The 15434-nt window shown below is 38.5% G+C and overlaps 2 protein-coding genes across 2 annotated transcripts; both read left to right on the forward strand.

The window, feature by feature from the left end:
• The first annotated feature begins 885 nt into the window (after window positions 1-885).
• LOC149052231 (sperm receptor for egg jelly-like) lies at window positions 886-10942 on the forward strand. Its single transcript, XM_089180452.1, has 12 exons — window positions 886-895; window positions 2225-2620; window positions 5322-5715; window positions 6043-6646; window positions 6803-6973; window positions 7317-7442; window positions 7787-7972; window positions 8375-8614; window positions 8863-9591; window positions 9900-10133; window positions 10378-10728; window positions 10934-10942. The coding sequence occupies exons 1-12, from the start codon at window positions 886-888 to the stop codon at window positions 10940-10942; spliced, it is 3450 nt and encodes a 1149-aa protein (XP_089036578.1).
• A 5-nt stretch (window positions 10943-10947) lies between these two features.
• On the forward strand, window positions 10948-14772 carry LOC149052232 (polycystin-2-like protein 2). Its single transcript, XM_089208134.1, has 3 exons — window positions 10948-11634; window positions 12101-12269; window positions 12569-14772. Exons 1-3 carry the CDS (start codon window positions 10948-10950, stop codon window positions 14242-14244), a joined length of 2532 nt encoding a protein of 843 aa, XP_089064260.1. The 3' UTR covers window positions 14245-14772.
• The last annotated feature ends 662 nt before the right edge of the window (window positions 14773-15434 follow it).

The following is a 15434-nucleotide window of genomic DNA, read 5'->3' on the forward strand; positions in this document are numbered from 1 at the left end:
CCGTATTCTTAAAAATGTTTTCCACATGCAACAGGTTTTGTTCAGCTGGTTGGTAAATTGCAGGGATGCTGCATTTTTTCATAATTTCTCCGTCAGCTCTCTAGGGAAGGTAATAAAAGTCATGGGTTGATGTTATAGGGCATGTAGCAAATAAAATGCATTAGCACTCTCTAACTCCAAATCTAATAAACTTTTTCATTTGTTTCAAATATTATTCTTGAGATAATACTCAATTCATTTGCTCATTTTCTTTTCTACAGTCATCTTTCATTTGTTGATGAAATTTCCAAAAACAGGTGAGGCAGTTAAGTTACGTAAATGTTAAATGGACTTACATTTACGTAACTGAACTCTAACCTTTGCTTCAGTGATGTAGATTGCTTTGATACCCATCGTTTCTTACTTTAAATTAGAAATATAAAAACCATTTTCTCGTCTCCATCATTATTGTTATCACTATTGTTATCATCAATATACGTTTTTTCGTTCCTTTATGTATTCGTTTATTTTTTTCTCATAGAGTGCCAACCAACCTGTTTCAAAAACTCCTCTTACACATTTTCGAAAAGCGGAAGAAATTGGTTTTTCAACAGCGTTGTCTGCTCCACCCTGGGAGGTTACTTAGTTTCCATCGAGACTGAAGAAGAATGGAATTTTATCAATTATGAGATTCAAAAGCGTCGTACTTGGAATACTAGTGCGTGGCACATTGGTTTAGAGAATAAAGACGGGGTTTGGGTCTGGAAGACTGGAGAACAAATGAATATTTCGAAATGGCGAGATTCTGAGCCAGATGGTGAAGACACATGGGCGGAAATATCCAAGAATGGAGGCCTCTTTAATGGTATCTCTCGGGGTGATGAAAAAAATGCCTACATTTGCGAGATGCACGGAGGTAAGATCAAATTCCAACCATAAAGTACATTATGTGCTGAAACATTACAGTCTTGCACTTGTGTCATGAAAATTGCTCTTGCCTCCTAAAAGTTAAAATATTGTGCTAGTAGTTGAAGATAATGCCCATGAAAATTTCCTGAACACGTTTCAAAAAAAAGTTATCACTTTAGAATTTTCCTTTTTTGCATCGCCTGCAGCTGGAAAACCGCGATCGAAATTGTACTTTTCACCACTTTTGTTGAGCGAGCTGCGATTGGGATAATCTAGCCAAAGGAATTTCTCTTCACCACAAGTTACAAGGCGTGTTCACTAGGGTCAGAGAGTGTATTATATTGTTTGGAACATAACTCACTGAACTATTTTTGTTTTGTGCGGCGTGCACGAGTGTGTGTTTGTGTGTCTCTTTTACAAGTCAGTGATAAATATGTTATTCACCGGGTAAGACTGTGCTCAAAGTCTTGCGCACCAGTACTTAAGACGGAGTGCACAGTTTTTCCCAAAACAGACCGACCCTAGGCTGGTGAATAACAGCCTTATTTTTTCTGAAACTTGACGAAAATGTTTTCTAGAGAACCCAAATGAGTTAGGGCTGTTATTACAGCAAGATCCTTCATGAACTGAACAGTTTTTTTAAATGGTTTTTGTAAATGGTAGTTGAAACAGATTGAGTTGATGCAAATTAACGGGAGGCTTCGCTGCAATATTTTTATTTGTGTAACGAAAAAGGTGATTTAAAAGGTTTCCAAACAAACTTCGAAAAATTATTTTTTACGAGTATCTGTCACAATCAGACATCTGTCAATGGAGAGTGCTTTAGAAAAAAGCACATGCAAGCTTCAAAAAAAACCTGTGTATCTCCAGTTGTACATATACGAGAACTTGTATTTACATTCAATATAGTTTTTTGAGTCTGTTCGAATGGGGGAAGAAGAATAGGGGGAGGGGTGGGGAAGGTGTCAGCATAACTAGGAACTGATTAATATTTAAAAACTCAACTACCAAAATTACATGAACTCACAAATGATCCTAGCTGATGCGAAGTTAACTAATTTTGAAAAGCAGGTCAGAGATGGTGGACGCCTTAGTGAAGAAAGATGTATTGTATCCATCGACACTGATCAAACATAAACTGCAGATGTAACAAAAATGGGAATTTTATAGAGAATAAGTCACGTTTTCTATTTCATTTATTTTTCTTGTTTATTGAGATTGTGATTATAATCTTTTTATGTTACCATAAATTATCATAATTATGTTTATAATTATCACTTTGGTTATCATCATTATTATAATTAGTCTTTTGCTTTTCCTCTTTATCATTTCGTAGAATGCCCAAATATAACTTTTAAAAACTCTTGGTATATATTTTCGGTAAAAGGATTATCCTGGCTCTGGAACAGAGAAACTTGCCGAAGCCAAGGAAAGGACCTAGTTTCAATTGAAACCGAAGAGGAATGGACTTTCATCAATGACGAGATTCAAAGGCGAAAAGCTACATGCAGTAGCTCTATACATATGTGGAGTATTGGTTTAACAAAAAACGCCGGGAATTGGACCTGGGTGAGTGGAAGACCGCTGACTATTTGTAAATGGGAAAAAGGGGAGCCAAGTGGTGAAAACGATGCAGCTTTCATGTACAAGCGGTCCAGTCATGGCGAACGGGGCGTTTTTGGCAGTGGTGGTAGAATTTGGGGACAAACTTATATTTGTGAGATTTCCATGGGTAGGTCGTTTTTTTGTTTTTGTTGTTGTTTTGTTTTGTTTTTTTGTTTGTCTGTGTTATAACATTATTTTGAGTAAACTAAAAGACACCAGAAACGCTTAGGCGTAATAAAAACATTCTTTTCTATCCTTTGTGATACTCACGAAAGGATTTATATAAACCCTCTGATAGTCAGGATCAAGTGAATGATTGCATTTGCATGAATGAAAATATGTTTTAAAACAATCTCAATGAACGTTTACACGATATACATGTTTAATTTTTAACGGCTTAGCTAGTGAGCAGAGGAAAGTTATACAGGTGGTTCTATTACTATCACTCTTGCGAGTAACAACAGTCATGAAACTTTAAGTTATCGGTTATTTTCATGTAGTTAGTTTATCCTTTCGATTGAAAAAAATGGCGGTAAATACCAATTACAAAGAATCATCAGTCCAATTGTTTTGTTAGATAACAGTGAATGATGATGTGAGGTGTGTTATCTTTTGTGAAGAGCTAAGGACTCATGTCGGTTAAGATACATGCCAATTATCACTTTATGAAACTAATTAAAAAGACATGCAGACTTAATTGTTCTTCGCATAGGGGAATCACTTCTGTGTTAATTGTATTCTATTTTAATATCCGATCGTTTGGAAAGCTGTAGGGGCTAATTTCAATGCGATACAATTTGTGCAGTGAACATAATAAACTGACCATCCTGCATCTAATTCGAATATGGCAGACATCTCGATTGACTTAGCAACCATTACGCTATAGCGAGGTTAGTAAGGGTTATCTCAGTTCTCATTGGTCACCAGAGGGCGTGATACATTTCCTTATTAAACAAATAGTCAATACTGAGTTGGAATTTAATTGATGTTCTGCTTACCAAAAAGATAAACATAGGCATGCGTGGCATGCAAGAGTTATTATTTTGGTTGGGTTGAGATGGGACACTTTGCGTACCTAATGCTTTCAGTTTTTTTTTTTTTTTACAGAAAAAGAGCATAACTTTTAAAAAAAAACTATATCGCATTACTTCACGAGAAACAATCTAAATTGTCTGAACTGACACATGTATTTTGTGGTCTATCGTCTGTATTGTCTAAAAACCTCAGATAGACTTGCTGGTGCTCTACTACTCTGCTGTCGAGTTGCACTTTGGCAACACTTACTCAAGATGACTGTTGTTGTACCTTTGTCCATTTTTTTGAGGTTTAAAGCAGAATTGTTTTTCAACTCTTTCAGAGCCGTGACCTTATTGCGTGACAAATTATATTTTGGCTTAGTTACAGTAACCTCTTCAAGTGGTGCTTTTGACACTTTCCAAGTAGCTCTCATGGGCAATACAAGTTTGAACCGATGGCGAGAGTTGTTGCCTAATTTTACATTCGTTTGTTACGGATGTTGGGATAAGTTTGAGACACTTTGATAGCACGCTGACTTGACTCTCAGAAAGTTGATAGTTTGAGAATTTTTTTTAGGAATTTTTTATTTATCTCCCTATCTTTGGCTAAAAGCCTACATTTTAAAGTGTGTCTACGCTCTATGCGTCTTATGCTTTACTTTTGTTACTTCCACTGTTGTAAAAGCTAGCTTTTGAAGAGTCAGAGAACACACTGTATTCCATCTCTTTCATTTGCAAGTGTATAAATAGGCTCTCTGAAGTCAGAAATCGCATTTCTTCATTGGGCTATTTTATCACTGTTTTTTGCAATGTTCGTCGAGTGCTTTCCTTTGAGCAGTTGCCCATTTACCTGTTTGTTCTTACGAGTTCGTAGTTAGCCCTCTTTCTTTGGCTCTCAGCCTTCTTTTGTGAAAGTTAGTCAAGGCATTAACCAAGCCTTGTTGACCTTGTTGTTTTATTTCTTTTACTTCGAACAATATGTGCGCCATCCCTTAACAATACTAATTAGTCGTTATTAACCTTCATTTTAATTGCCTCAAATTCATATTAAAAACCTGTATGGTATTGTCTTCAGAGAAGAGAGGAGGCTTTTCAAACTAATTAGATAAATGTTAATATTTCTTTTTGCTCTTTTCATCCTTTCGTCATCAGAAGAATCATTAACAGTATCATCACCAACATGGACAGTATTACCAACCTACACAGCATCACCAACATGGACAGCATCACCAACATACACAGGATCATCAACATGGACAGTATCGACAACAATGACAGTTTTACCATCACCGACTTCATTATCGTCATCAACAACTGAAGGTTGCTTATTTTCTAAAAGTTAGGCTCTTTCCAATTTCACATGGTATCTTTTCAGCTTTTTTGGAGTGTTAAGCACTATGATACATTTTAAGCACACCTGAAAATAAACTTTTCGTCGTTCTTCTTTTCTTACAGCGCCTTTTTCATGCCACCCTTTTCTGGAGCGAAGGTTTTGTCTTAAAAGTGTGGGAAGAACAGTATCCAATAGTCTAATTCGTGTTTTTGACAAACGCTATTGTAGCTGTTTCATAACGGAACATAAACGGGTATACAAGAGAAACTCTTTAGTATTTTGAGTAGGGGGTATTTCTTGAGGTAATATTACAATGGTTCCATGTTAGAAACTTAACCCGAAAAGCAATCTGAAAATGTCTTTTACTGGCTACTACAGCTTTGCCGAAGCACACTGATGACAAAGCAGAACCATTTTGATTAACAGTAACCTAAGTTTAGAAAGTGTCAAACTTTTGCTTTTGTTGCAACGGCTTTTAGGTAAGACTCAGGACCTTGTAGCAGCCATTTCCGGCGGCGCTGAGGTGATTCGAGGACTCCAAGAAAACATCACGTTGGATGGCTCACCTTCATACGACCCTGAAGCTGCACATGATGATCAATCGGGAATGAACTTTACTTGGCATTATGGTAAGATCACAGGGAATTACTCGTTTGTGCTGGAAACAAAGAGAGATTTCTTTACAGAGGTGAACGAGTCAGCTTTGCAATATAATGGAAGAGCATCTGGCGTGCAAATTTCCTTGGATACAGGGGCTATGTCTCTTGGTGATATCTGCATAGTTAGACTGGTTGTGACCAAAGACTATCGCAATGCTAGCGTTTATCAAGTCATCCACTTGTCGAAAGGAGATCCCCCTAAAATCGATCAAAGGTAAGAAATTTAGCGTCTTGTTGATGCTACTGCTGCTGTTGTTTGTTATTTTTCTTGCGACTGAAATCCCGATTTATTTTCCTATTTTCTTATTGTCGTTACTGCTTCAGTTGTTGTGGTTGTTGTTGCTGTTGCTTTTGCCATAGCCGTTGTTTCTCTTGTTATTTGTTTCGGACGACCTTTCATAAAGGCCTCGTGACGCTGTGTTTTGCGTTAGTTTCTGTTGCGGTTACTATGACCACCATTGTTCTCAACACGCAAGACCCTTGTTACGCCGCATTGATCGACAATCTCATTATGTAATCACCATTCTTTCCTTCATTCTAGATGTTTCATTAATTGTCTGCCTAAAATCAGCCCCTCAGTACGTCTTAGCGTCAGTTCAGAATGCCAGGGATTACAGTGCTTCCAAATTTCTTCTTATGAGTGGATACTCTACCAGCGATATGAGGGAAACGCGTCCACTGCTTGGCAAAGAAAATATGATTTAGAACTCATTACAAGTACACCACTAAATGCAAGCAACATTGTTATAAATGGAGGTTCCCTTGCTGCTGGAAATAAGTACCGCTTGGCATTATTTATCACAACTACCGACGGTTTACGGGCGATGTCAGCTTATGACATTTCCACTGCGTTACCGCCCACAAGGGGGACATGCTCGATCACTCCGTCAAGCGGCATCTCCTTGGAATCATACTTTACTCTGAGTTGTGTCAACTGGACAAGTGACAGCACCCCTCTGTCCTACCGTTTTCAATATAGACTAAAGAACGGTATGTACACTGTGTTATATCATGGCGTCAACAACTCCATAGTTACTCTTGGGATACCGCCTGGGAACAATGCAGAAAACTATAACATAAGACTCAACGTTGTTGTGACTGATAACTTCGGAATTTCTGCCTCTCCTGTTAATCTAACAGCACAGGTAAGTTTAGTCGGTAGGTACTCTAATATCGATGTAGGTGGGAAATTTTTTTTGACATAATTTTGTCTTTTTTTTGACAGCTGCCCATCGGAGGTTAAAGGGCAAATTTTTCTAAATATGCAACTTGATAAATAGTGACTGATGCTCTTTCCATAGGTTAGACCTTCCCAGAGTGTAAGACTAGATAAAATCAAAAGCTTTCTGATGCCAAATGATAGTTTGTTCCAGGAAGTCATCAGAAAAGGAGACTTGGGAAAAGCGGCACAATTAGCAAACTCTGTTCTTGTTACACTAGAAACCAGGATGAATTTTGAGGAGAAAATCAAGGTAAATGCATTTACAAATGCTTTCATACTTCTTGGACGCGCTATTCGCGTAGTTGCATAATGATGTCTCTGCGTATCCACGTATTTGCGCATTCGTGTCTTCATGTTTTGTGGTGCTAATGACTTTTATCATCCAACTGTACTGAGTAGAGTACAAATAATACATAGCATTTATATGAACTCATCCATTCGTGTATTCGTGCACTCATGTTTTTGTGTGGAAGTGTACTCTTGCATTCTAGTATTTGTGTAGTCGTGAATATTTGTGTACCCGTGCTGACGTATAGTCGCATGTTAGAAGGTTCTTGCATTAATATATTCGATTAACCTTATTACATTTCAAGGTTATAGACTTCATAATCAGAAATATTGCGTCAGTGAAGGTAAACAACACTGCAGACCTGCTTCAAAGCTCCTTCGTGATTGGTTCTGCTCTTCACGTCTTGGAAAAGGTCTCTCCCGGGCTATTGGTAAGTAAAATTAGATCGATCGTTCATCGAGAACAATGAGACACATGTGAAGGAATATAAAATTTCCTTAATTGACATAATGATGTAAATCTTTTACTGCTTTTTTCATAAGCCAGAGTTCCGTAGCGCTGTTATGGTTGTCTTGGTTTAGTTTATCAAACAAAACCTAAAAATGTTTCAAAAAAAGAAGTTTAAGCGCGTTTTCAAATTCCTTTACCTGAACAAACTCGGTTTAAAAGTGACGATACCTCTCTAACCCTCGACTCCTAGAAATAGAAATGTACTGTGCTGAGCAGCTAATCCTAAAAAGAATAATCCCATGTTTTTACATAATGCACTTTCAGGAACTGTCGTTATCGGCTGTCGACTCGCAAACGAACTTCCTATGGTCTACCGTCCAGTTGAAAGACGTTGCTGATTTGTCGTTAGTCACTCGATCGGCCGAAAACTTAGGTTGGTGTCTTCAAAGTGTGCTAAAGATATCTGCAGAGATGGCGTCAATAGATTCCACCTTAGGCTTCCAAGAGCAGGTATTTTGTTAGCTGGTATAGTCCAACAGTGAAACCTAGTTACATATGAAACTTCAAGCTGCACTTGAGTCGGCTTCCCTCATTTTTAATTGACACATCGCCTGCTAGGCTGATGCTTCTGTCAAATTATGTAATAAAGTTGCCACTATCGCTACTTACAATAGGTCGTCGCAAACCTTACAAGTGCCTGAAAAAAATTTTCATTGTCGTTGGTAAGCTCTTTTTGTTAGTTTAGCTTCGCTTCTTTTCGTTATTTTTACCCCTTATAAACAGTAGGTCGTCGCAAACCTTACCATTGCCTCTAAAAAATTTTCATTGTCTTTACTAAGCCCTTTTTTTTAGTCTAGCTTTGCTTCTTTTTGTTAATCTTACTTGTTTGTAATGTTTTCTTTCATTTAACAGGGTGAAAGATCTGTTAATACTGCCCTTAAAGTGCTTGGAAAAGTTGCAGACGCATTGTTAGCCCTGAGAGTCTCGGATGAAAACATGATATCGATCTCCACCGGTTACCTGAAGATGACATTAGGGCGACATAGCCCGAATAAACTTGCAGGGCTGCAGATAAAGGGCGGAAGTGGCAGCTTCATTTTACCACCATGGTCCGTCACAGGAAGAAACACAACAAGTTTTGTCGACACCCAGGTAGGGGATTACATCAAAATAAGGAACGAGCGCATATCAAAATCGATTTAGCCGTGAGCATATCAGTGACTTCGGAAAGTCTGATAACCCAAGAGCAAAAGCATTCGAAGGTACAGTCTTTGTTAGCCATCCTGAACTCCTTTTCTCGTTTGGCTTCCATAATAATGGTCAGTTAGCGATAATTATCATGTCTCTTAATCCTCAATTCCTTAAAGTCAACAAAAAGTTTTGATTTATTCTTATTGCAGATGCTATCAATGTCATTCAACCCCTACACCTGGGACAGCACCAAGGAGCGAGTCGACTCTGAGGTTCTATTTCTGGACTTAAAGGACAATAAAAGCGAGCTCTTGGAAGTGTCAAGTCTACCAGACGACATTGTTATCGTTATTCCATCAAAACCTCGGACAATGCCCAAGGAGCTATGGTACTTCACGACGGATGACGATTTACGTTTCCACGAGATAACTGTCAAGTACGAAAACACTCTGATACAGGTAGAAGTCAAACCCCAAGAGCCAACTGTACATCTGTTTGTTTACTTGCGATTTGGTGAACGGCCAACGACTCGAAACTACGATCTCAATGCCACAATCTCTCAAAATGGACAGTGTGTTTGGACTGCAAGTGCGCATGAAAAAAAGGAGAGACAACCAGAATGCTCGTCGAACCCACCTACCCCAATAGCAACATTGGCCAGGCATCCTGGAAAATACTTTTTAGGCGTAAAAAACTATAATGCCACCACGACCACCCCACACACGAGAAAGAAAAAATCGTGTTTTACAGCTAGACGGCAAAAGCGCTCTTGCGTCGAAGTCAAAGATCCCCCACCTACCCTACTCATGAGTAAAACTGCATCTGTGACACCAGCTTATGATTCCAAAACCGATCAGAACTATACTCTGAGGGTGACCTTCGGTAGCTGTGTATACTGGTCAGCGAAAGTTGAGATGTGGGTAACAAAAGGCTGTCGGGTGAGTCGGTGTAAAGTGTTAACATTATCGAATAATTTTTATGATGTGGAATTAGTTCAGACACTTTTCAGAGAATTCGTGGGTTCACGTAATTGTGGAAAAATGAGTGCTCCATTGTGATTATCTTCGCTTATTTGGCATCTGAAAATCTAGAAGACAAAACTTTGTCGAGCCCGTGTGTAGTCTTCCATCGTAAAAAATAAAATTATTCTTATAGCTAATCACGACCTTTGAACACCTTTGAATGGACAAGACGCATCATTAGCACTGAAAACCGAAACAGTGATTTTCTCTCTGGACAATTCCAGATTTTAGGAGCATTGGACAGATTTATTAACTGCAGCTGCGATCACCTGACATCCTTCGGGGGAAGTCTTTTGGTTAAACCGAATCCTATCGACTTCGACAAGGTTCAAGTGCAGATTCAAAAGTTGCCAGAATCTGGAAATATCACAGTTATTTTGGCGGTGGCGTTGGTTTTCTTAAGTTACGTGATTGTGCTTGTTATCGTCAGGAAGACAGACATAGAAGACTCTAAAAATGTAAGTTTTGAACATATTTTGTATTATGTAGAACTTAATACGCTGTGAAAACTTGCAGAATTCATATTTTTCTAAGTATCCTCAAAAAAAGTGATCAGCAAAATCGGAAGAAATCACAGAGATCATTTAAGGTTTCCAAGTTTTTTAATATCAACAATATGTATATTTTTTTTCTTTAAGTAAGGGAAAAAGTAAAAAAAAAGTAAATCACCGATTCATTAATGGTATTATCATTTTTCTTAAGAACGTTTTACCAGTCCATTTGCCATCCTCTCCAGAGAGTACATATGGATACGAGATAGTAATAACTACAGGGGTCTGGATATACTCAGGCACAACAGCTCAAGTTGCTATGGAGATTTACGGTTCTGATGGAACGAGTGGCATTCTTCAGCTCAGCCAAGAAGAGACTGGTTCAATTGACGTGTTCTTCTCTCGTGGTAACTCGGCCATGTTTGTACTGTATGTTAACAAATCTCTTGGTGTGATTCGAGAAGTGAAGATTGGTCATAACAACTTTGGTGACAGTCCTTCGTGGTTTTTAGAGGAAATTTTCATTCGGGACGTACAATCCAATCAGTCTTGGAAATTTATGGTTAGTCAGTGGTTTTCTCTTGAGCGCGGAGACGGGCGTATCGAGCGAATGTTTCTAGCAACGGTATCTCAAATGGACTTTGCCAGTGAGGTTGCAAGACGCTGGCGGAGAGGGCTTACGGAGCTACATATCTGGGTGTCAGTTGCTGCCAAACCAAAGAGAAGTCACTTTTCAAGAGTACAGCGGGTTTCTTGCTGCCTTTCAGTGCTTTTGACATCCATGTTTGCAAACGCAATGTTTTATGAGCTCCAAGGAAAATATGAACAACCTATTCAAGTTGGACCGCTGAAATTCTCGTGGAGACAAGTAGTTACTGGTATTGAAAGTGCGCTCATTGTGGCACCAATAAACATACTAATAGTGCTTTTATTTAAAAAAGCATCCAAAAAGTCCTCGAGTAACAACAGTCCTTGCTATAAAGCTAATCTAATCAAAAGTATCGCCTGGTTCTTGTTTTTCGGTTCTTGTGCTATTTCTGCTACGTTTACAATCGTCTACAGCCTGATTTGGGAAAAGAGTGTCAGTGAGCAGTGGCTGTCCTCAATGCTTATCTCCTTTGCTCAAGATGTCACAATCACGGAACCAGTTAAAGTGTTCTTTACAGCTGTAGTTTTGGCGGCCATTATCAAGATGAAGGCGAAGAGATTAACGGTACCTGCATGTGAAGACTCTAATCAAGTTGAAAGTGGTCGCTCAAAACAAAGGCTGTGGACGTTGAAATTATCGGAAGTAGAAAAGATGAGGAAACGCCAGGCCAAGAAACAGAACCTGTCACGTTACTTCACAGAGCTGGGTATCTACTTGGTTTTCGTTTTCTTGTTAATGGTAGTGTGCTATGGAAACAGAAATGACCATCGCTACCTAATGACCAGATCAATTCGAGATGGACTGCCCAATTTTAACAATGTGAGTAACATTTATTGTGTTTGGAGAATTCATTAAAAGACTGAAATTTCCCAACGATTGATTCTGGATTGCCAAACCCTATTTGAAATCTATTTTCACGACATAAACGTATCCTCTAAAGCGTAAACAAATCTTTTCTTCATCAGGAATTATTGCTACTTTTCAAGTCCGTGGGTTGTGTATAGAACAACTGTTATTATCACAGTTCGAATTTTGGTTAGAATCTGTATCAATTCTTGTTAGACTTTGCATCATAATGGCTTGGCTCCCTTACCTGTTTCTAAATGTTCCTGATCCACCAGCGAGTCATGCCTCCATCCAAGTCCGTGAAATCCGACCAACACATCTCCCGTTCTTGATTTTTTTTTTATTTAGTCTGTTTTTAAGCATCATATCCATAATAAGCAATACAAAAGGTGACGTAGTCACAAATTCTAAGTAACGTATTAATTTTTATTGAACTCAGATAGCAGATGACAGGAAGTACTGGAGCTGGCTGCGGGAAGTTTTCATTCCTGGAGTGTTTTCCGGTAGATGGTACAACGGTCAGGAGGAGAAAAAAACAATGTACATTGGTAATAAACGCTCTCTTCTCGTCGGGATGGCTCGATTAAGGCAACTGAGAGTGAAATCGAGTAAGTCCTTTCTTTTATTTGCTTTTAAGTCTAACTCACCCTAAAGGAGACGCCTAGAAAATACAATTTTTTTTTTCAGTCAAAGCGTTAAGCATACGTTGTCAAGATTTTTATATTCTATTTTATTTTGTATTAGTCTATACACCTTTTAAAAAAAATAAAGGACACAAGTGAATATCCGGTTTTTAAATAAATTTTCCTATACGATAAAGAATATGAGAGATGTGCTATACCTGTAGATTGAATTAGTTCCAAAACAAACTTTCTAATAAATGTCCCTTTTTTTATTAAACTTACAGCACCATGCAACGTGTTAAAATACATGAAGACAACTTTCCAGGAATGTTACGAAGGATATTCGGAAACAAACGAAGACAAGACCGCTTTCTATGAACCGGGCTGGAGGTTTGTCGACAACTCTACAAGAGACGAAGATTTATTTCGACTTTGCCCGAAGCCATGGCGATATCAAGATGCGGAAGAAAGTGATAGCGGGTCAGAGTGGGGACAGTTCTCATTTTATCGTGGAGGAGGATTTGTAGCAGACCTCGGGTACAAGAACCATACGGGGTTCAAAGCCGTAACCACTTTGCAAAACAACGGTTGGCTTGACAGGCAAACCCGGGCGGTTCTCGCACAGTTTTCCGTGTTTAACCCGTCGGTGAATATTTTAGGTGTTGCCACATACTTTTACGAAGTTGAGGCATCAGGACTCAAAGAAGCTTTGGTACAAACTGACATTCTTTCTCTTGATCATACAAACACAGCTTCATATCAGTTCTATTTGATTTGCATTTTACTATACGCTGTATCCGTTCTGCTGTTTTTGGGAAGAGAATTCTTCAAGCTTTACAATCACCGTTCCCGGTATTTCCAGTCCGTGTGGAATTGGGTGGAGATGTCCCAGATTGTTTTCTCCGTGTTGGCCGTGGTTTTGTACATAAAACGACAAATCATAGTCTCTTCAACATGGGCAAGGTTAAAAGAAAACAGTTATGCAAATATAAGTTTCAAAAAAGCTATCATTTGGCATGAAGCAGAAAATGTTGTACTTGGAATCCTGATGTTTATCGTCACTGCAAAACTCTTGCGAGTCATTCGCTTCAATAAACATGTTGCTGTATTCTCCAAAGCATTGACGATATCTGCACAATCTCTTTCATCCTTTAGCATTGTCCTATTGATTCTCTTCGTGGCATTTCTTCACGTCGGTGTATTGATGTTTGGCACTGGATCTGAGCGCTACTCCTCAGTGCTGAAAGCAGCTTATTTCCAACTCGAACTGACTCTTGGAAGAGTAAAAGCCAGACCAATCAGTGAATTAGCAGAGGTAAACAGCACATACGCTAAGATATTCGTCTTTGCTATTCTTTTCACTCTAACAATTATCTGCATGAACTTTTTTATTGGCGTAATAAACGATGCACTTCTGGATGCAAAGGATACCGCGAACGAAAGTAAGTTGCACGAACTTGTTGATGAGGTTCGTTGCAAAGGCTCAAAAGAACGGAACGCATTTTTCGATGCTGTCAGCATTAGACTGAGACAACTGAAAGTCGTCCAAGCATCAAACATGGAAGAGAAAAAAGCAGTAGATAGAAGCATTACCCTTGATTCCACGAAGAGTTCAAAAATCAACTTTGACCAAATCAGTGAGGCCATCAAAGCTTTGAGGGGAAAAACAGGTCAAGAACCAGGAGAAAAACAGCCGAAATACTCAAAAGGAAAATCATTTTTCGATGGAATTAGCAAATTCTTGAAAACACTGGGAAGAATGAGCCATGACGAACACTGCAAAGTTAAAAAAAGGAAGAAAGTTCGATTCCAAGAGGATGTTGCTAACTCTCATCTTCGGAAATTAGAGAAAAGAGAGTATGACCTGTTTCAGCGGCTTGATAGGGTTATGGCGGGATTCTCAAAAGAGGACGAAGAATATCGTTATCTAATGGAAACAACGCGAGCTTATGACTTCTAAGGAGAGAGGAAATAGATAAATGATGAAAGGAATGGATCATATACTCGAGAATTAGACTGAAAGATCGAGACTGTAGTCTACATTACCCCGTGACCATTAGCAAATGGCTGAAATGCTTCGCACGTATACGTATTAAATGTTGAGTTTCTCTTCTTTATAATTGAATTTCACGCTTAAAATAAATAAAAGCTTGATAAAGGATGGCAACATAGAGGTGGCAACAAAATTGTAGAGGCGATCGGGTAGAAATAATTTTTTGCCACTTTCCTTCAAAGTGTATTATGTTTGTATGTAGGTCCATCTAAATTAGATAATTAAAACGTAGCTTTACGACCTGTAGATTAGTTTCTTGAAGCGGTGCTTAGGGAAAGGCTTCGTTAGATTGTCAGCAATCATCTCATCAGTGGCAAGATATTTTAAGAAAACCCACTCATTTGCAGTAAATTGGCAACCAATTTTGTTAAGTCCACTTATATACTTTGTTAGCGACGACTGATCCTTCCTCCGTTCCCCCTGAAAACCATCTATTCCCCACCACCGATTTATGGCGCGGGTTTCAATATTTTGGTGAGCATCGAATGTTGTCTCAAAGTATCAAAAACACCAAATCAACAAAAAAAAGTTACAACTCCATGAATCAACGGAAAAAAAATAATTAGGAGAATATCACTTTATTGCATTTTCATCCTTAATGTTACTCAATATAGTTCACGTTAGATGTCTGTGACATTTCATGCTTTAAATACTAATTGAAAAGGATATTTTTCTTTTCTTGATGGCGTCCGAAAAGCAACTGATTTCCTTTCCTTAAAGCTCAAAATATATTAAGTGTTGACGACTTGTTCGCTTTTTTTTTCGACAAAGGACTGCTAGCAGAATTCCTTAACAGGGGAGGGGAGGGTCCTACTTCAGAGTGTCTCGAGTATATTTTTTTTCATTTCAAAAATTGTCAAAATTATTTTTTTGATGCACTCACGCGCTATAGTTACGCATCTGGGTTGTTTTGCTAAGGGCAGTTGATTTCTCTCCCAGGCTCACCATAATGTGATGATCATATGATATTTCTGATATGTCTTGTTTTAATTTTTAAGTCAACCACTTATTAGCAAGCTAATGTTACTCAGTCATTAAATGACGTCAAGAGACGATTGAGGTATGTCTGAGATTAATGCAAATGGCTTGAACATGGT

This window comes from Pocillopora damicornis, chromosome 1 (assembly GCF_964200805.1).
Source record: "Pocillopora damicornis chromosome 1, jaPocDami1.2, whole genome shotgun sequence".
Taxonomy (NCBI): Eukaryota; Metazoa; Cnidaria; class Anthozoa; order Scleractinia; family Pocilloporidae; genus Pocillopora; species Pocillopora damicornis.